Here is a 21,370-nt window from a genome sequence, read left to right as displayed (position 1 = left end):
CTAAAACTGACTAACGATCTCAGCAGCACCGTAGCTTTATGTTAACTAGCTGTTCTTCCAGAAGATGTCGAGATGAGAAAATAGTGGTGGGAAGTTGGGAACCAAACCCATGTCAACTCTACTAGCTCACTAACCACCAACAGCTGCTACAGAGGTCATGTGACTGTGTCCAGTATCAACAGCTGATCCGTCACCCTGACAGACAACGAGCATATTTGCATAAAATAATGTCTGGGTTTGTAAACGTGTCTTTATTACAGAAGGAAGAGGAGGAGGCGTATTAAAATACAAAAGAAAAACGTTTAATTTAGTCATCGCTGTCGTCACAGAGTAAAAACCACAGAAAGAAAGAAAACAAGATACAAAGTCATGGTGCCCGCCCCCCCCTTCAACCCCCCGCTGGGTCTGGGTGATGTGGTGGCGTGTGTCTTCGAGGACCAGAAACTGTTTTGTGTTGACAGTGTGTTTGTCCAGTTGACCTTTGACCCAGGCTGGTGCTGTCACCTCCTGGCTGGTGGGCTGGCTGGGGGGGCGTTGAAGGTGTTTAAAAAAAGATGATGGTAAGATGGTAAGGAGTCCCTGGGAGAGAACAGAAGAGAGTAAGTAAAGAGAAGTGTTACACCTTTGCACTCGATCACATTTCAGGACCCTCCTTTCATGACTTGTCCTAGATATGTGCGTTCTACCACCCAGTATCCTTACATGTTCTAAATCACATCAGGATAAGATAGTATGAAGATATTTAGCAGTTTTTCTGTGTAGGAGGAGGCAGGCTAGTTTACAAGACGGCCAACTAGTGGTCGTTGTGTGTAAGTAGCAGCTTCCCATTGTAAAGACTATGGTCATTTGACCTCTCATAGGTAAAAAAAAGGCACGGCTGTTCTAGTGTTAAAGGTGTGTGTGGTACCTCCCTGGGGGTCACTCCTGGGTCTCCATGCCCTCCCCCTCCCCATCCCCTCCCCCTCCAGGTGTGTGTGTCATACCTGGGGGGTCACTCCTGTGTCTCCATGCCCTCGTCCTCCCCCTCCCCCCCCTCCTCCAGCGCCTCCTCCTCCTCCTCCTTCCTCTCCGGGGGTTTCTCATACGCCTTCTCTGACGGCGTCACGATCACCCCGTCCCACGTGGACATCTCTGACGCCAGGTCTGTAAGAGAGGGGGGGGGTTAGTGTTTGTGTGTAGGTGATCACCCCGTCCCACGTGGACATCTCTGACGCCAGGTCTGGAGGGGAGGGGGGGGTTAGAGTGTGTGTGTGTGTGTGCAGGTGTGTCTGTTAGGGCTTTCACAGTTAGAGCTTATGATTAGAGCACTACTATCCTTCTGGCTAGACTTCTGCCTAGACTTCTTGCTAGACTATTTTCTGGTTCCGGCTGCGAACCAATTTATTTATTTTCGGTCTGAACGTGGCGGCCGGTTCCAGACTAACCGGAACGGTTCCTTGGCGGTGTGAAAGCCCCATGAGAGTGTGTGTGTGTGTATAGATGTGTGTGTGTGTGTGTGTGTATAGATGTGTGTATAGATGTGTGTGTGTGTGTGTGTGTGTGTACTCACAGCTGGCGTCTCCCTCCAGGCCCAGGATCTTCCGGTACCCTCCGTGTGACAGAACTCTGACCAGCGTCTGGGCCGTGAAACACACCATGTCCTAAGATGTCCAGAAGACGAACATGTGAATACCACAGCATTTATAACTGCAACGATGTTCCGGGAGATGTGGTGCGTTATCTGACAGAAGGGCAGGGTGACGGTATGTGACCTCATGACCCCTGACCTCTGACCTACCTGTTGTTCCAGGGTCATGACGGTGTGAACCCTGAAGTTGCCGCTCTCGCAGGGGTCAGTGATGCCCACGGAGCCTGGCAGGAACAGCCCCGCCGCCAGCATCTGGAGACACCGCCTGCACACACACACACACACACACACACACAGACAGACAGACAGACAGACAGTATGACTGGAGGAACACTACTTCAGACACGGCAGGTTAAAGGTTAAAGGTGTCATGTTGATGTTGGCCAGCAGGGGGCATCACCTGTAGGCCACGTTGAGGGACAGCGGCTGTCTGGAGGGGTTGTTCATGACGGCGGAGTGGCCCTGGGGAGGACACAGGTCAGTTGTCAGTGTGTTAGCGGGTCAGTTGTCAGTGTGTTAGTTGTCAGTGTGTGTGTGTGCAACCATGTTCCAGTGTTGCTCTCGATCTGAGGGACGCCTGTATTCATCCTGGATTAAACAGCCGTTTTGAATCTGACAGTTGGGGGTTGCCATAGCAACTGCTGCTCTAACCCTGTAAGATCAGGTTTTTTTGTCTTTTGCTAGCTCTCAAAGAAACAGCTCTCAGGTGAAAACTATGAATGTTGAGGGGGGGGGGGGGCTCTCACCAGGAGGTCCAGGATCCAGGGGGTCAGGGGGTCAAACCCGGGGAAGCGAACCCTCAGGTCCTTCAGCAGCCGGATCAGCACCTTCACCCTGGAGGTCAGAGGTTAAAGGTTAAAGGTCAACGCTCAGCTTCTGGGGGAGATGTGGAGGATTAAGTGTTTGACACACAGTCTGGGCCACGGGGAGGCTGGAGGAGGTAGGGATCGGAGGCCGGGATCATGGTGAGGCAGGGAAGGGAACAGGTGAACCTGCCTCACGATGAAACCTCCTCTGATGTCTACCTCCTCTCTACTGGTGCGTCAGCGTGGGACAGGTGTCTATGGGGAGGTTAAAGGTCAGGTGGAGGTCAGGTATCTAGGGGGAGGTTAAAGGTCAGAGGTCAGGTGTCTAAGGGGAGGTTAAAGGTCAGGTGTCTAGGGGGAGGTTAAAGGTTAAAGGTCAGGTATCTCAGGGGAGGTTAAAGGTCAGGTATCTCAGGGGGAGTTAAAGGTCAGGTATCTCAGGGGGGGTTAAAGGTCAGGTATCTCAGGGGAGGTTAAAGGTCAGGTATCTCAGGGGGGGGTTAAAGGTCAGGTATCTCAGGGGGGGTTAAAGGTCAGGTATCTCAGGGGAGGTTAAAGGTCGGGTATCTCAGGGGAGGTTAAAGGTCAGGTATCTCAGGGTAGGTTAAAGGTCAGGTATCTCAGGGGAGGTTAAAGGTCAGGTGTCTAAGGGGAGGTTAAAGGTCAGGTGTCTCAGGGGAGGTTAAAGGTCGGGTGTCTTACGTGGACTGGGAGGCGTTCTCCTCAAACCAGCGGGCGTGGCGGATGGCGGCCAGGGCGCTCTGCAGCACCTTGATGTCCACTAGGGGGCGGCAGAGAGCAGAGAGCACACCTTCATCACCACCGTCATCACCACCATCACCATCACCATCATCACCATCATCACCATCACTCTCAGGTATTTATTTCACCAAACTGATCTCTTCGATGATAAACGGCCCTTATTAAGGTCCTTAATGACATCCGTGTAAACAGACGACATTCTAATAGATAGACTTAAACAACCTGGGTAGGACTTTCAGGCACTGTCCTAAACTGGTTTAGATCCTACCTACAGGACAGAAGCTACTATGTCTGGTTTAGATCCTACCTACAGGACAGAAGCTACTATGTCTCCATTGGCAACTTTGTGTCCGACCAAATTAAAATGACATGTGGGGTTCCTCAAGGATCAATCCTTGGCCCCCTCCTATTCAATCGCTACATGCTTCCATTCGTTGCACCTGACAAAAGATTGAAAGTCGTGTGTGTGTGAGTGTGTGTGTGTGTGAGTGTGTGTGTGTGTGTGTGTGGCGTACGGTGCAGCTCGGGGTCCAGCTTGCGGAGGTTCGGAGGGACGGTGGTGATCAGGATCTTCACCGTGGCGTCGGCCGAGCTGATCTCAAACCCCGTCTCATTGGTCAGCATGGAGAGCACTGGAGACAGAGAGGCGTGTGATTGGTCAGCCTGGGGTTCTTATTTCAGCCTCCCCCTGGTGTTCTACCTCAGTGTTCTAACTCCCTCAGTGTTCTACCTCCCTCAGTGTTCTACCTCCCCCAGCCTCCCCTGGTGTTCTACCTCCCCCAGCCTCCCCCTGGTGTTCTACCTCCCCCAGCCTCCCCTGGTGTTCTACCTCCCCCAGCCTCCCCTGGTGTTCTACCTCCCCCAGCCTCCCCTGGTGTTCTACCTCCACCAGCCTCCCCTGGTGTTCTACCTCCCCCAGCCTCCCCTGGTGTTCTACCTCCCCCAGCCTCCCCTGGTGTTCTACCTCCCCCAGCCTCCCCTGGTGTTCTACCTCCCCCAGCCTCCCCCTGGTGTTCTACCTCCCCCAGCCTCCCCTGGTGTTCTACCTCCCCCAGCCTCCCCTGGTGTTCTACCTCCCCCAGCCTCCCCTGGTGTTCTACCTCCACCAGCCTCCCCTGGTGTTCTACCTCCCCCAGCCTCCCCTGGTGTTCTACCTCCCCCAGCCTCCCCTGGTGTTCTACCTCCCCCAGCCTCCCCTGGTGTTCTACCTCCCCCAGCCTCCCCTGGTGTTCTACCTCCCCCAGCCTCCCCTGGTGTTCTACCTCCCCCAGCCTCTCGTACCTTCAGCAGGGTCCTGGGTGCGGAGGGTGTCCACAACCTTGTTGCCTAGCGCCGCGACAGCCTCCACTGCAGAGAGAGGGGGGGGTGAGAGAGTTCAGGTTAGAGAGCTGGAGACACGCATCCTAAACATGAGCTACGGTGTGTGTGTGTGTGTATATATATATAGTAGCGTGTGTTTGTGTGTATATAGTGTGTGTGTGTGTGTGTGTGTTTGTGTGTGTGTGTGTGTGTTTGTGTGTGTGTGTGTATAGTGTGTGTGTGTGAGTCTCACGTGTGGGCAGGATCTTGAGGATGACCACCAGGTCGGCCACGTTGTGTCCCGTTGTCATGGTTCCCTTCTTATAGGAGCCCACCTGACGCACCTCCTCGATCTGCTGCAGGAGGGAAGGCAGCTCATGTTTATTCATACAGCTCATTAACAGGTCATGTTTATTCATACAGCTCATTAACAGGTCATGTTTATTCATACAGCTCATTAACCGGTCATGTTTATTCACACAGCTCATTAACAGGTCATGTTTATTCATACAGCTCATTAACAGGTCATGTTTATTCATACAGCTCATTAACAGGTCATGTTTATTCATACAGCTCATTAACAGGTCATGTTTATTCATACAGCTCATTAACAGGTCATGTTTATTCATACAGCTCATTAACAGGTCATGTTTATTTATACAGCTCTATACTTTTATACAGCTTTATACAGTAAATGTGTTTCATTTACTAGTTGAGTGAAATTGCTGAGCAATGGGTGTTGGGGGATTTGTTAGTCTGTCAACAGTTCTGAAAAGGATGCGGGCATTGTTGATGTTATTGTTTATGATCTTAGAGAAAAATGATTGCCTGGCGCTTCTTATTTCTAAGTTATGGTCTTGAAGATTCTCTTTATAGATATCATAGTGGACTTGGAAGGTTTGTTTTTCTCCATCTGCGCTCTGCTTTACGACATTCTCTTTTCTGGGTCTTTACAGGTGGGGCAGTTCTCCAGGGAGCTTTTTGCTTACCAGAGATGCATTTGGATCTAATGGGCTAATGAGCAGATCATTCTGGGGGCCGTTCCACTAAAGTGGATTAGTATATCGGCGATTGAAATAAATCAGGCGATCAGGCAACTCGGGATTGGAATTCAAGCCTCAAGTGATTCCTCGAACGAGGATCAGGCTTGTGTCATGAGTGTTCACAGAACACCGGCTTAGAAATCCTCGATATGGGCGCGTGCACGCAGACATAAAGAGCCCCGAAGAGTCGATCTGTCGAAATGAAGATACTCCACTCTGCAGGGGTCCTACATTTGCGCAGAATTCCGAATTATTGATCTTTATGAAGACGGAAAAATAAGATGTAAAATAGTGCAATACTGCCGCAATTAACAAGGCGAGGGAAATGGTTTGGCAAGAAATTGATGACCGATTAAATGCGTAGGTCATACTAGCCCCAGTTATTGTTATGTTCATATTTTAATAAATGAATATTACTACTGTGGTGATATCAGCAGCAGGCTACAAGCCGTCATATCGTCACAATGGCCTAGTGGTATCGACCGCTGCCATAGTATTTATTCGTCATTTTAAATCGGTGGTTCGAATCCCTCTTCTGACACACTTTTTACTGCATTTCGTTGTCTGAATCTAATCTAAAATCTCATCTAAAAAAGTATGTAGGCTATAAAATTATGGTGCAGGCTAATTTACAAGAACTGACACGATTACAATGGTGTTTGAAGCCTTTTTATGAAGGCTTCGGTTAAGTGTAAAAAAACAAAAACAAAAGTCTCGAACTCGCAACCTTCGGAACTCTAGCTGGTTGCCTTAACCACTGCGCCAGCCAGACCGCTGTGACAAAAGCAATGCAAGTTAATAGACATACCTATTTATATTATTTTTTACACTTTTTAATTTATTTATCTAGTGATCTATCTATCTATCACACTTTCAAAATATCAGGTTATCTATCGATCGATCACACTTTCAAATTATCAAATTATCTATCTCACACAGTCAAACTATCTATCTATCTATCTCGTGTGAAGTGGGAACTAATATTTCCTAAAAGACACTTGAGGAACTGTCGTTTGGGATGTAGTTTCCGCCTGTGAGCCTTTTTTGACGCACGCATTACCTTAGCCAGCCTCTTAGCCTGCTCGCGACCAGAATAACTCGGGAGGCTACTGTATGTTGCATAGCAACCAAACAGCGAATTATTTGAGCCACATTGATGGAACCGAACGCAAGATAAAATTATCGCCGATTAGAACTTTATCGCGGATAAGAAGATAACCGACCTTCGTGGAATACCCTCCAGGACTCGCAGGAGGGCCGTTTCAGTGCTGTGGCGGTTTAAAGCCAGACTGAAATTTCTCGTGGATGAGAGGAGACACGTGGTTGGTTGAGGACAGGAGACACGTGGTTGGTTGATGGTTGTCTGGGATTAAAGAGCAGCAAAGTTCCGGAACTTACCACTTCGAAGTTGCCGGGGGCGACGATGAGGTTGTCGATGACGTTGTTGATCTTGGTGACCAGAGACAAGATGGACGACTGGAGGGGCGGAGTCAGAGAGGGGAGGGGTCAGAGAGGAGGAGTCAGTTCACAACATGAGAGGGCTGGTGAGAGAACATTTGTGTGTCTGAGGTGTGTGTGTACCTGTCTGCGGGGGTGGGGCTGAGGTTGTTGTGGCCTCTAATCGATTATTAATAGATTCCACTACAAGGTCCTGGTTACTCTGTTAGGGCTTTCACACCCGGTTCGCGCTCGGAAACCTCCGAACGTTGGCGCTGTCTGGCGAACGAGCCCGCGTTCATACCAGTGTATCGTTCGCCAGACAGCGCCAACGTTCTGAGGTTTCCGAACGCAAACGCAAACCGGCACGGTTCTTTGCCGGTGTGAAAGCCCTAAGTGTGTGTACCTGCTCTGCGGGGGGGGGGGGGGGGGGTGTGTACCTGCTCTGCGGGGGTGGGGCTGAGGTCCTGGTTCCTCTTCAGGAGACACTCGCTGAACGCCGTCTCGTCCGCCGCGGGCTTGACCCTGGGGAACGCCATCTCACACTGGGGGGGGGGGGGCAGTTACCATGGTTACCACACATACCCGTTTCCATGGACACCCGTTACAGGACATCTCTTACCACCTCGACCTAGGACAAATCTACTCAAATCTACTGTAATTCACAGAGCCGTTACGGACGGAACTCTTTACCCGAGCATGTTAGTCAAACTAATTCTAGAGGCACTTTCAAGAAAACAATATGATATGAAACAACAAACATGGCAGCACTGACAGAGAAGTCAAACTCACCACGTAGAAGTCAAAGGGGATGTGTGGGACGAACGGTCGGTACCTGGAACAAAGACACGAAGCAACAAACCATCATTCAGTAACAGACAGAGAAACACACCTCATCCCCTAGATGTTAGTCTGGACTGAGACAACCTCTGGAGAGACCAGCCCTCCACCTCCTCTACCAGCCTCTAGGTAGGTAACAGGTCACCCCTCCTCCCCCGGGTTAACTCACCCCTCCTCCCCCAGGTTAACTCACCCCTCCTCCCCCAGGTTAACTCACCCCTCCTCCCCTCCTCCCCCAGGTTAACTCACCCCTCCTCCCCAAGGTTAACTCACCCCTCCTCCCCCCAGGTTAACTCACCCCTCCCCCCCCAGGTTAACTCACCCCTCCTCCCCCCAGGTTAACTCACCCCTCCTCCCCCAGGTTAACTCACCCCTCCTCCCCTCCTCCCCCAGGTTAACTCACCCCTCCTCCCCAAGGTTAACTCACCCCTCCTCCCCCCAGGTTAACTCACCCCTCCCCCCCCAGGTTAACTCACCCCTCCTCCCCCAGGTTAACTCACCCCTCCTCCCCCCAGGTTAACTCACCCCTCCTCCCCCAGGTTAACTCACCCCTCCTCCCCCCAGGTTAACTCACCCCTCCCCCTCCCCCAGGTTAACTCACCCCTGCACCCCTCCTCCCCCAGGTTAACTCACCCCTCCTCCCCCAGGTTAACTCACCCCTCCTCCTCCCCCCAGGTTAACTCACCCCTCCTCCCCCAGGTTAACTCACCCCTCCTCCCCCCAGGTTAACTCACCCCTCCTCCCCCAGGTTAACTCACCCCTCCTCCCCCAGGTTAACTCACCCCTCCTCCCCCCAGGTTAACTCACCCCTGCACCAGTCCTCCGCGGGACCCGAAGCGGCCTCCTCGGCCCCTGCCCCGATCGCCTCTGAAAACACAACACAACATGTCCAACATCTCAGTGTTCAGTCCTTTCTCCCAACAGCTTGTATCATCATAGGGCTTTCACGCTGGCAAAGAACCGTTGGTGCTGTCTGGCGAACGATACACTGGTATGAACCCTGATGGTTCTGGTTACACTGGTGTGAACCCTGATGGTTCTGGTTACACTGGTATGAACCCTGATGGTTCTGGTTACACTGGTATGAACCCTGATGGTTCTGGTTAATTTAATAAATTTTTAAATTTTGCCATTTAGCAGACGCTTTTATCCAAAGCGACTTACAATTACGAATTACAGGGACATTCCCCCTGGAGTAACTGAGGGCTAAGTGCCTTACCCAAGGGCACACTAGTAGTGGTGTGGCTTCAGGCGGGATTTGAACTCACAACCTTCCGATCACAAGTCCAACTCACTATCCACTAGACCACCACTACCCCCACTGGTTACACTGGTGTGAACCCTGATGGTTTTGGTTACACTGGTATGAACCCTGATGGTTCTGGTTACACTGGTATGAACTAGGGCTGCCCGATTAATCGATTTTAAATCGAAATCGCGATTTGAAATGATGCGATTAGCTAATCGCAAAGCCTGCGATTTTTTTTTTTTTTGCTATTTAGCAGACGCTTTTAATCCAAAGCGATTTACAATTACGATTACAGGGACATTCCCCCTGGAGTAACTGAGGGCTAAGTGCCTTACTCAAGGGCACACTAGTAGTGGTGTGGTTTCAGGCGGGATTTGAACTCACACAACCTTCCGATCACAAGTCCAACTCACTAGACCACCACTACCCGTATGGGATACGTCATACAGCGCGTCGGATTCAACGTCAATGAACGTCAATGTCAATGAACGTCAACAATGAACGTCAACAATGAACGTGAACGTCAATGAAAATAGGTGATAGATAGATTCATCCAATCACCTGCCAAGTATTTTTTGAAAGTACCTGCCCTTTTCCAAACAGCTTCCAATTAAGCTTTCCTAGATGGTTGTGTGAAACAAACCACCTGAGTCAGGTTAGTAATGCTCCATCACATGTTTTAATCTGAAGCTTGATTTTAAAGCAACCCAACTTTAAAGCAACCCAATGTAAGTTTAGTTCTTTCACTCGTAGCTCGGGCTGTGGGGGTGCTAGAGGAGGGAGCCTCTAAGTCCCCTGAAGACGTACAAACAAACTGCACGTTGATACGACCTTCCTAGCTGGAGATATGGCCACACTTTACAAAAACTCCCTTTTTTTTTTTTTTGCTATTTAAAAAAATAATAATCGCAAATTAATCGCATCGCGATATCTGTCCAAATAATCGCAATTCGGTTTTTTCCCCAAATCGTGCAGCCCTAGTATGAACCCTGATGGTTCTGGTTACACTGGTATGAACCCTGATGGTTCTGGTTACACTGGTATGAACCCTGATGGTTCTGGTTACACTGGTATGAACGCTGATGGTTCTGGTTACACTGGTATGAACCCTGATGGTTCTGGTTACACTGGTATGAACCCTGATGGTTCTGGTTACACTGGTATGAACCCTGATGGTTCTGGTTACACTGGTATGAACCCTGATGGTTCTGGTTACACTGGTGTGAACCCTGATGGTTCTGGTTACACTGGTATGAACCCTGATGGTTCTGGTTACACTGGTATGAACCCTGATGGTTCTGGTTACACTGGTATGAACCCTGATGGTTCTTTGCCGGTGTGAAAGCCCTAACAGTGTTGTGGCTAGCCAGCAGAGGAGCTAGCTAGTTAGCCCTGTTAGCCTAGCCCAGGGATGCAAACTGGTGATGGCCAAAAAGGTGACACAAAATGTTTGGATCAGTGTGTGTGTGGCTAGCAGGGGTGCAAACTTGTCACCTTTTAGCCGTTTTTACCTCAGAATAGGTCAACAATTTTCATAAAAATGTTCAGGAAATGTTTCAAGTTTGCACCCCTGCTAGCCACACACACACACACACACACACACACACACACACAGAGAGATCCATTCATTCATCCATTCACTTCCCTGCAGCAACACAGCGCACAGCTGCAGCGTGTAGCTTAGCCACAGCACTGAGCCCTGAACCCCAACATGTGTGTGAACTCCACTGAGGCCTGATACTGAGTTAGCTTTAACACAATAAACACTGCCTGCTTAGCTAACAAAGGTAGCTAGCCGGTAAGCTAGCTCCTCCTAGCCTCCTAGCAGCGTGCAGCTAATATGCTAACTAGCTAACTAGCATACGCTCCTTCCTCTGTTCTGTCAGTAATAACACATTTCCTCACTTGATTTAACACGATGTGCGAATACAACTCAATGTGATCACCCTGGGCTGGCTGTAACTCACCTCATTGCGTAAGACGTGTTGATGTTTTAACGTAGAAGTCTGGTGAGAAACCTGGAGCGTCTGATGCCGCAAGGCCTACTAGCGTCAGGGCCAGACAGATAATGGGGCTGTTCGGCGCCTGCGCACCAGAGAGGCTGCGAGGCGCCTGCGCACCAGAGAGGCTGTGAGGCTCGTGAGGCTGATGACGCTCTGCTTCTAAAGGATAAATGCGTTAGTTTCCGCCTGCGCGTCAGACAGCAGAGTGGCGCAGCGGAAGCGTGCTGGGCCCATAACCCAGAGGTCGATGGATCGAAACCATCCTCTGCTAGGCGTTTTATTATTTCTTCATTTTCTGCAAATCACATTTTTGAAAGACAGTCTTTGAGGTATAATAACATATTAGTTCATCAAAAAAGAATGACTGATGTTGTAAATCACTAGTTAAAGCAGGAATGTGGTATGAACATTTTCATTACGTGAAATTGAATCCTTGGCTTTCGGTTATAAATATTTCTATTAGAATGATCCAAGTTAGACACGTTTCTTACTGAACAAGCCAACAATTCAGACAAGTTCTTGTTCAGTAAGCATCACTTTGATTTTGAATGTTTATAGCTTTTATACTTCTGTCTTGGGCAACCTGCTTGGTTGAAGCACTTCGAATATTGTGTTTTATGAAGGCAGCGGGCAGATTTCACACTTTAATAAGTAACAGCCTGAGCATGTTTAATAATGTTACATGTTTAATATCGTCACCTTCTTAAAATAATTAAATAATTAACATTTATATTTATAATAGAAATTATATCTATATTATATTATTTATATTTAAACATGGTAAATAGGGAGCAAGGAACCACAAACAATATGCTAATAATCTTAACGTATCTGGTATAGTATTGGTGTAACAGAGTTGGGAATGTATGTTTAGTTGTGGTGAATGTAGATGAGTTTCGCCGTGCTTGAGCAGCCCTGGTTGTTGTTGGAGCCCCCCTTTGGAGTTTGGGTGTACTGCAGGTCTGCGCGTTCTTTTGTCCTTCTGTTGTTGCCGTACTTACGGTGGTACCAGAACATGGCTGCCATCTTAATGGGTATGTGCGTGGTGTAAAATGCTCCTCGTGTTTTGTTGTTTGTGTGGAGAATCTTGTAATGTAGGGTGAAAATGTTGGTGTTTGTTTTTACATGTATTGTGATGATGTGATGTATTGTGATGATGTGAAACAGAACATTTATTGTATGTTATTTTGAACGCGCAGATTCACAAGAGTTGCAGACCAGAGAAGAATTGTGTTTTATATGTCTTCTCTGCAGGTATGTTGCTCCACATGTTGTTTGTAATTGTTATTTGTAATGTTTGAGGGAAATTTGTGTTCTTTCTGTAAACAAATTATCCTGATGTGAAATATACATACACGGTGGGACAACCAGAACATGGCTGCCATCTTAATGGATTCACAAGAGTTGCAGACCAGAGAAGAATTGTGTTTTATATGTCTTCTCTGCAGGTCAATAAAAAGAATTGAATGAAAGAAGGTTGCCTGTTTGACCATCGTTACATTGGCCCAGAATAATGGGCTGTAGCCTATAGAAACATTTTTCAAATATTCAAATGAATCTCTGGTGCCACACTTCTAGAACCGGTATCAGTATATCAGTACAGCAGGTATATATCAGTATATCAGTACAGCATATCAGGTGAGTCAGGTGAATGCAGCGATCCGATGAGGAAACATTGTGATCCCATCACTTTCTGTTCATGTTTTATTTTATTTTATAAATGTATCTGTTAATGTTAGTTGATGGATCTATATATTTGTATATATATTTACTTATTTAAATCTTATAGTAATTCTTATATTATTTTGTTATTTTGTTTATCTTTGTTCTGTATGGTATATTCTTGTTTCATTATGTAATTTATATTATTGCTATTGTGTGTTTTATTGATTACTATTGTTCTATTATTGTTCTATTATTGCTGTGTGGATATATTAAAGCACTTTGAGCTGCTATACAAATAAAGGTTATTATTAATATTATTATTATTATTATTATTATGCTTTAACTCGGGCTTTTATTTTGAAGCCGAGAAACCGGAACAACAGAACAGACAGAGCGGAAGGAAGTGACGTGCCTCTCCGGCCGTGACGTAGACATATAAAAACTCGCCATTTTCTGCCCTCGGCGTCAGTTTGTCAGCTAGCTCCATTTTGTATCGAAGGGGACCAGGGAGCGCAGAGCAGCCGGGGTTTTAGTCTTTTAACTCACTTATCTGACCACCACAGGACAGGTTAGGCCGCAGCGCTATTTTAGAACAGGAACGTGAGAGACTGTCTGCGTGTGCTGCTAACTTAGCTAACCGACTCGGCGCAGAAGCTAACAGAAGCTAACAGAAGCTAACGACGGTAGCTAGCCGAGCTAACACGCGTCCCGACGTCAGCAGCGATCACAGTGAGTATTTATATTTATACTTATATCACAGTGAGTATCCCGCTGACAGACCTGGTTAGCTAGTTTACTATGAGCAGCTGCAGAGCAGAGTTGTAGTTATAACGCGTGTGTGTGATGGCTTTGATGCTCAGGTATTATCAGCTAGCTAGCTAGCAGTAGCTAATGTGCAGGAGAACTCCCACTCCTGACCTGTAGGTCTCCTACCGACAGGGGGCGCTGAAGGGAGCGAGGAGATGTTGAGCGATGTTCAGGCTGAAACATTTGGCTGATGGAGGTTGTCCTAAAAAGAAATCGCTTTCGAAAACGATTTAGATAAATATTAAATGGCAACTTGATTCCATGGACAGTTGTAGTGTTGTTTTTTTATATAAACATTTGGATGTATATACTATATAGCCTCCATGTTATACTGCTCACAGATGGGTTGGATAATACATATTATACTGCTCAGTCATTTAACAGCTAGAACCACCTGGTGTTGCATGAATGTTATCCCAGGGTTTACAACGTTGTTTTGATAACTTTTCTTTCACCTCTACCCCCCATCCTGCCCTCCCTCTCTCTCCCTCCACCCCTCTCTCTCTCTCCCTCCACCCCTCTCTCTCTCCCCCTCCACCCCTCTCTCTCTCCCCCTCCACCCCTCTCTCTCTCCCCCTCCACCCCTCTCTCTCTCCCCCTCCACCCCTCTCTCTCTCCCCCTCCACCCCTCTCTCTCTCCCCCTCCACCCCTCTCTCTCCCCCTCCACCCCTCTCTCTCTCCCCCTCCACCCCTCTCTCTCTCCCCCTCCACCCCTCTCTCTCTCCCCCTCCACCCCTCTCTCTCTCCCCCTCCACCCCTCTCTCTCTCCCCCTCCACCCCTCTCTCTCTCCCCCTCCACCCCTCTCTCTCTCTCCCCCTCCACCCCTCTCTCTCTCTCCCCCTCCACCCCTCTCTCTCTCTCCCTCCACCCCTCTCTCTCTCTCCCTCCACCCCTCTCTCTCTCTCCCTCCACCCCTCTCTCTCTCTCCCTCCACCCCTCTCTCTCTCCCTCCACCCCTCTCTCTCTCTCTTCCTCCACCCCTCCTCCCCCTCCCCCCCAGCCGTGGCCCCTCCCAGCAGCATCAGCGGAGAGATGAGTGCTCCCTCCACCCAGAAGGTGGTGCTTAAGAGCACCACCAAGGTGTCCCTGAATGACCGGTGAGGCCCCGCCCCCCTCCTGACGCTCTGAGACTCCTGAGGCTCCGCCCCCCACGATGGTTCTGACCGAGGGAGGGGCCGCCTGGCGGGGGACCGGAACCAGTACCCCCGGAAACACCCGGGGCCCGCCTGTGCACTGCTCACTCAAAATGGCCGTCGTTTAGTAGGTGTTGCTGGTGTCCAGAGTGAGAGAGAGAGATATGATGTCATCATCTGATTCTGATAGGCTGATGTACGTAGCAGGTCAGCCAGCTGGTCCAGAGTTGCCAGGTGGGCGGCGTTTCCTGTGAGCAGCGCACACGCACAGGCCCTAGGGAAAGAGAGAGAGAGAGAGTTGGGGTAACCATGGTAACGTGACGCTGCCGCTGGGTAAGGCTGTCCCCAGGAGGACCCTGACCTCTGTCCTCCTGTCCTCTGACCCCCCGACCCCCCCGCCCGCGGCACACCTGTCCTTCCTCTCAGCCCCGCATGGGGGGGGGGGAGACGCCAGAGTGGGAGAGAGAGAGAGGGGGGAGGATCACCTACAGCATCCTCCCACTCCTCCTCTCCCACCTTCTCTCTCTCTCTCTCTCGGAAAGAAAGAATAGATTGTTCAGCCATTTTGTCACCGCCTCCTTCTCCTCTGCTCTCTCTGTCTCTCTCTCTGTCGCTCTCTGTCTGTCTCTGTCTCTCTCTCTGTCTCTCTCTCTCTCTGTCTCTCTCTCTCTCTGTGTCTCTCTCTCTGTCTCTCTCTCTGTCTCTCTCTGTCTCTCTCTCTCTGTCTCTCTCTCTGTCTCTGTCTCTCTCTCTGTCTCTCTCTCTGTGTCTCTCTCTGTCTCTCTCTGTGTCTTCCTGTTCTCTGCTCTGAGTTCTCTCTGTGAGACAAGGTGCCCAGTCCTAGCCCATACGTGCCCCCCCCGCCTCTCTCCCTCTCCCCCCCTCACGTGTGATGTGGCGCCGTCTGGGCTATAAGTGGCTGGATGGCCGTCTCACACTGATGACATCATGACAGCGTGCTGGCGGGGGGCCATTAAGTGGCCATCACTCTCTCCTCCTTCTCCATCTCTCTCTCTCTCTGCCTTTGATCAATTCTTGTCTTTTTCAATCTGCTCTTTCATTTTTAAAAAGAGTTCCATCTACTTTCTAACATTCTGTCTTCCTACTTTTAATTTGGTTTCACCTCAAATGTGCTGAAGTCTATCCAGAGGGTGTCAGACACACGAGAGAGAGAGACAGTGTTTCCTCTGGGATGTTTCACATTAGTGGCGGCGTGGTCAGTTTATGTAAAAAAAAAATTCCCGCGTGCAAGAGCACGAAACGCGCACTGGCACTCAAAACAAAGACGTAAAAACCGGCTAACGTTACTGTTTACACAAGTAAAATCAGTGTGACAGTCAGATGAAGCATTCGGTAAACAACAACAGCAAGGTAATGCATCAGCTGAGTTAAAGAAAACCAACTCTTACCTTTGAGGACACCAACATGAGACCTGCTTACCCGTACCTCCGCCGTTCTGTTCGTGATGATTTTAGAGGCAATAGATTATTTTTGCACCGCGCATATTGCTATGAATAGTTCGAAGCTAGCGTTAGGTGCGAGAATACTAGGTTAGCCCATTAGCGGGAACATTATTTGTTTCACAAAATAGGCTGATTTAGTTGACCATGAACATCAGAGACATACATTACGAATGTTCATTTAAAATACTCTATACTGAGCACTGGTATAAGAACATGAACCAGAGAACAGCAGTAAATGCAATAACCCACATTCGTCACTGATGTTGCATTTTCGATTAGGATACGTTTATGGGATTAAAGGGACGGGAGACGGGCTAAGAGAGAGAGTGAGGAGATGGATTTCCCGAAATCCAAATGTCCCGCGAAATTCGGCCCATTCACAAAACTGTTTTGCAAGTGCGTCGCCTCGCGCCACGCACCTGTTGAGAGCGATTCAGTCTCAGTCACAAACGACGAGGTTAATTGCAACATTGTAACATTTTGTAACTTACTACCCACTAAATCGTACCGAAATGTAGGTCTGGAGGCGGCCTAAATCTAGCTTCAATCTGCATTTTTTCTGTTCTCCGGTCATAATAACTGAATTAATTAGTGGCGGAGAAAATTCATTCGTGGCAGCCCGCCACGAATAAATACATATAGAGGAAACACTGCGTGCCGTAGGCCTTTAATAACACCAGCTCAGCCTTGGTTATGAGAAATGACTTGATGTGGAACCTCCTCCCCTTCCCTCCCCAAGCTTCACTACCATGCTGAAGAACAAGCAGCCGTCGGCGGTGAGTGTCCGCGCCACCCTGCAGCAGCAGCACATGGCCAGCGCTCGCAACCGTCGCCTGGCGCAGCAGATGGAGAACCGGCCCTCAGTGCAGGCGGCCCTGCATCATAAACAGGTGAGGGGGGGGGGGCGGCACACACACACACACACACAAATGGTGGGACGACACACGCTGCATTATAAACCAGAGAGCCCTAAACTGTCCCTGAAGTCAAACCCTTCTGTAAGAAGACAGCACCCTGACTACCCTGGTAACTAACACGTTCATGGACTGTCCTCGTCTAACCTCTGGTTATCTCCCCCCCCCCTCAGAGTCTGAAGCAGCGTCTGGGGAAGAGCAACATCCAGGCCCGCCTGGGCCGGCCCATCGGAGCGCTGATGCGGGGGGCGAGCGGGGGCCGGGGCTTCGCCGTTGGAGGCATGCGGGGGATGTCCAGGGGCGGCCTGAGGGGCCGCGGCAGGGGCGGAGTCATGAGGGGCGCGCTCGCCCTGAGAGGTGAGTTACAAAGACCCGACGACGTCGACTTAGGAGCGGGGCGGTGGAGAGGGTTGATGTTGAGGAGCGGGGTGGCGTTGTCGGCAGACCAGCCTGGAGTGGGGGGGGCGTTGTCGGCAGACCAGCAGGGAGCCTCTTCCTGTCTCACAGCAGGGACCCTCTTCCTGTCTCACAGCAGGGACCCTCTTCCTGTCTCACAGCAGGGACTCTTCCTGTCTCTGGTAGAGAAGCCCCCAGCTGTCTGTCCATCTCAGCCATATGGCTCCTAATGACTCTGCCTCTCGTCAACGTCCGGCTGTCTGACCACCTGACGGCTGAGGAGGTGGTGACAGATGCAGCAGCTGCACACACACACACACCGCGCTTCATCCCCTGCACAGTTAGAGACTTTTCTAGAACATTTGCAGAATTGCAGGAAAGCTGCGTCTTTCAGCCCAATGGAGAGGTTTGGTTCACGCTACGCTGTCAATGCGGCCCAACAGAGACAGGGGAGGTGTTGACCAGTGGTCTGGATCTCTACTGATATTTGGGATTATGCAGCTATGGTTTTCTACCATTCTTCTGTGGTTTTCTAACGAGGGGATTTGAATGCCGAGATATTTAATACCGTCCAGAGTGAGTTTAAATGGCCCACGGATTCTGATCGTTTGTGGGCTTCTCCCTCCTATGTCCAGAGCTGTTTGGTCCACTTTACTTTATAACCAGAGAAGTCCCCGTAGTTGGAAATGAGATGTTTTAGGTGTGGGATTGTTGTCGCAGGTTCAGTTGGATATAGAAGCACATCTGCGTACAGTGATAATTGATGTTGTTCCTCATTTATTGTCAGTCCCTTTATGTTGTCGTTGTATCTAATGAGCTGTGCCAGTGGTTCAATGCTGATAGCAAACAGCAGGGGTGACAGAGAGCACCCCTGCCTGCAACCACGTTCTAGTGTACGGTAAATCGCTCTGACAGAAATCCATTCACTTTTACAGCAGCTTGTGGATTTGAATAGTGTTTGAATCCATTTTATAAAATGAGGGCCAAATTTGAGTCGTTTTAGAATCTGAAATAGGTATGGCCAAGATACTCGATCGAATGCCTTCTGGGCATCGAGGGATCAACTCTTGGGTGAGTCGTTATGTTATATTTAGTAGTCTTATGTTCCGTAGTTCCGTAGTATCTTCCCTTTATAAACCTGGTCTGATCGGGGTGGATCATTTGCGTGATGATTGTATTGACGCGTCTTGCTAGGCTGGCTGTTAGTATACAGAGGTCGGTGCATAAAAGTGAGATGGGTTCAAACCCTCTTTATGGGTTACGGTATTGTTACTATTGTTGCGTCCCTCTGCGACAGGGCCGTGTTTCCAGTATCTAACCCTGTCTCTCTCTCTCTCTCTAACCCTGTCTCTCTCTCTCTCTGTCTCTGTCTCTCTCTCTCTCTCTCTCTCTCTCTCCAACCCTGTCTCTCTCTCTCTCTCTGTCTCTCTCTCTCTCTCTCCAACCCTGTCTCTCTCTCTGTCTCTCTCTCTCTCCAACCCTCTCTCTCTCTCTGTCTCTCTCTCTCTCTCTCTCTCACCCTGTCTCTCTCTCTCTGTCTCTCTCTCTCTCTCTCTCCAACCCTGTCTCTCTCTCTCTCTGTCTCTCTCTCTCCAACCCTGTCTCTCTCTCTCTCTGTCTCTCTCTCTCTCTAACCCTGTCTCTCTCTCTCTAACCCTGTCTCTCTCTCTCTAACCCTGTCTCTCTCTCTCTAACCCTGTCTCTCTCTCTCTCCAACCCTAACCCTGTCTGTCTGTCTGCAGGTCTGGGCCAGCTGCGGGGGCGGGGGGGGCCGGGCCGCGTGGCCCTGAGGCGGGGGATGCGTCAGCGCGGAGGAGTGCTGGGCCGGGGGGGGGCGCTGGGCCGTGGAGCTGGACGAGGCGTCGGGGTCAGAGGTGAGGAACCAGGAAGTTACTCAGCTTCACAAACTGCCCTAACCCTGACACTAGTCCCCTGATACCATACCTTTCCAGTTTATTATTGATTAATATGTCATGTGATGTGTTGATTTAGATCAATGAAAATCCCAACTGCATGTTGTTTGTGGTCTATAGCATTTGTTGATTTCCTCAATTGATTCTATTATTGCTTATGATGTTGTTGATTTATCATAGAGGAAGAAACATCGGTGACTTAACTGACTCCCCCTCTCTCTCTCTCTCTCCCCCTCACCCGCCTCCCTCCAGGTCGAGGGGGTCTGCGTGGTCGCGGGGGCTTCGCCGGCCGGGGGGGTCGTGGTGGGCGGGGCCGGGGAGGCAGGGGGGGGCCGGGCGCGCCCGGGGTGACCAGGGAGCAGCTCGACAACCAGCTGGACGCCTACATGTCCAAGACCAAGGGCCACCTGGACGCTGAGCTGGACGCATACATGGCCCAGGCAGACCCCGACGGCATGGAGTGACCGCTGACCTCTGACCCCCCCCGGACAGGGCGGGGCCGCGGGACTGCCTCTGACAGCCCCCCCCCTCCCCTCCCACCCCCCCCCCCCCCCCCCGCCCTGAGAGACACTCTGACGAGACTGAAGCTTGTAGATGAGACGACACACTTTAACCTACTGTTACTGACTCGCAGACACACACACACACGCGCAGACACACACGCAGACACACACACACACACACACATTCTCTCAAACATAGATGTGTGTGGAGAGGCACATTCTTAATTACAGATGCTTCTGGCTAACATTACACACACACACACACACACACACACACACACACTATGGGCCCTATGCAGTGGAGGGCTGGGATCTCCCTGGTCGTGTACCTGACCTCTGACCTGACCATCCTGTTAGTACAGTGCAGTTACACTCCCGCACCTGCAGTTGTTTAACCTGTTTCTGGTCGTCACGGTGACCGGTGTCGCCAACGCCAACAAAAAAACAAAATGGAGTCTCCACGGAAGGACTAAAGAAGAACCAAACGCTACACTCGAGACGCGGCGATGTTCGTTGTTGGACCACCGACCAACCAACCGACACGAAGGAGGGCCGACAGAACCAGAACCAGTCTTAAAGCTGAACGGGACTAATCCAGAACTCTGCATCCATAAAGTGCTTTGTTGTGAGGGAGGAAAACGAACCACCTCCCCCCTCCTCCCACACCCCCCCCCCCCTTCTCTCCAACTGTCATCACGGCCCATATTTGGTTAAACTACTTTTTACTTGTGTGTTGTTTTGGTTTAGGAGTTCTGGTGTTCTATTAGACGTTCTTGTTTTAGCTGAAGTCACGAGAGACGCTCCACTCCTGAGACTCAGAGAGGAGGAGAAGAGAAAAGAACACATGTTCTGTGTTTATTGTTTTACCTGTAATGAAATAGCGCCCGAGTCGCCACAGACAGACGTCCATTACTCCCAGCTGACGATGTGAATACTCTGTTCCGCCTGTTTAATGCGCTGAGTTATTGTTATGAGTTATTGTTTATCTGTAGAGTTTTCTGTAGCCTTGCTCTGAGACGGACTCCCTGTGTCCTCCTGACATCCTGCGGTGGATAAGATCCTCGTACCAAATATGTAACTACATAAGAACGACTGTCCCCCCCCCCCCCAGTATCAACTGTACGACCTAGACATTTTTTTAAAACCTGGTGTTGGATCCACAACGCCTGAGAGACGTGTAGGGGTGTTTCAGTCTGGCTGGTTTACCTGGAGGGGAAACAAACATGTGTCCCTGTCCTCCTCTCCGCCTCCACCTGGTAACTGTCATAGAAATATTCTAGAATAAACTTTATATTGTCATTTCTCTTAACAAGACGTGTCTGAGTGTGTTTTGAGTTGGTTTGTGTGCGTCTATCGTCTCGTATGCAGAGAAACCACTTTTTTGTGTTCAAAACCTTCAATCTGGGTCAGAATGATCGTGATTTTAATTGTTTTGTGATCCAGGATCAGATCTTATCTGGCTGGTTTTGAGTCGTATAGGGGGAAAGCAGACAGCTCGATCTGATCTG

General features: G+C 49.8%; 2 protein-coding genes across 4 annotated transcripts; one reads left to right on the top strand and one right to left on the bottom strand.

The window, feature by feature from the left end:
• Window positions 1–286: 286 nt before the first annotated feature.
• On the bottom strand, window positions 287–11,120 carry ilf2 (interleukin enhancer binding factor 2). Its single transcript, XM_080530599.1, has 15 exons — window positions 11,031–11,120; window positions 8,622–8,681; window positions 7,767–7,809; window positions 7,415–7,519; window positions 6,936–7,013; window positions 4,748–4,850; window positions 4,477–4,542; window positions 3,711–3,827; window positions 3,136–3,214; window positions 2,374–2,461; window positions 2,028–2,089; window positions 1,778–1,892; window positions 1,550–1,640; window positions 984–1,143; window positions 287–579 (listed from the first exon to the last, which is right to left on the bottom strand). The coding sequence occupies exons 1-14, from the start codon at window positions 11,033–11,035 to the stop codon at window positions 992–994; spliced, it is 1,164 nt and encodes a 387-aa protein (XP_080386725.1). The 5' UTR covers window positions 11,036–11,120; the 3' UTR covers window positions 287–579; window positions 984–991.
• Window positions 11,121–13,209: 2,089 nt separating this feature from the next.
• Window positions 13,210–21,139, top strand: chtopa (chromatin target of PRMT1a). Of its 3 annotated transcripts, XM_080532258.1 has the most exons (6): window positions 13,210–13,460; window positions 14,541–14,637; window positions 16,876–17,026; window positions 17,224–17,407; window positions 19,189–19,320; window positions 19,612–21,139. In XM_080532258.1, exons 2-6 carry the CDS (start codon window positions 14,573–14,575, stop codon window positions 19,821–19,823), a joined length of 744 nt encoding a protein of 247 aa, XP_080388384.1. In that variant the 5' UTR covers window positions 13,210–13,460; window positions 14,541–14,572; the 3' UTR covers window positions 19,824–21,139. The 3 variants fall into 3 exon arrangements, with proteins under 3 accessions (XP_080388384.1, XP_080388385.1, XP_080388386.1); XM_080532259.1 differs by lacking the exons at window positions 13,210–13,460; window positions 14,541–14,637 and adding an exon at window positions 14,761–14,800; XM_080532260.1 differs by lacking the exons at window positions 13,210–13,460; window positions 14,541–14,637 and adding an exon at window positions 14,892–15,006.
• Window positions 21,140–21,370: the final 231 nt, after the last annotated feature.

Source organism: Nansenia antarctica (genome assembly GCF_963989245.1).
Source record: "Nansenia antarctica genome assembly, chromosome: 5".
Classification (NCBI taxonomy): domain Eukaryota; kingdom Metazoa; phylum Chordata; class Actinopteri; order Argentiniformes; family Microstomatidae; genus Nansenia; species Nansenia antarctica.
This window is presented reverse-complemented; position numbering and strand designations above follow the sequence as displayed.

Coding starts and splice junctions, on each gene's coding strand:
- ilf2 (XM_080530599.1), bottom strand. Junction 2,090..2,373: donor CCTGGATCCTGGACCTCCTG/GTGAGAGCCCCC, acceptor TGTCCTCCCCAG/GGCCACTCCGCCGTCATGAA. Junction 1,144..1,549: donor CCTGGAGGGAGACGCCAGCT/GTGAGTACACAC, acceptor CCTCTCTTACAG/ACCTGGCGTCAGAGATGTCC.
- chtopa (XM_080532258.1), top strand. CDS start 14,573: ATGAGTGCTCCCTCCACCCAGAAGGTGGTGCTTAAGAGCACCACCAAG. Junction 17,027..17,223: donor CGGCCCTGCATCATAAACAG/GTGAGGGGGGGG, acceptor CCCCCCCCTCAG/AGTCTGAAGCAGCGTCTGGG. Junction 17,408..19,188: donor GGGCGCGCTCGCCCTGAGAG/GTGAGTTACAAA, acceptor GTCTGTCTGCAG/GTCTGGGCCAGCTGCGGGGG.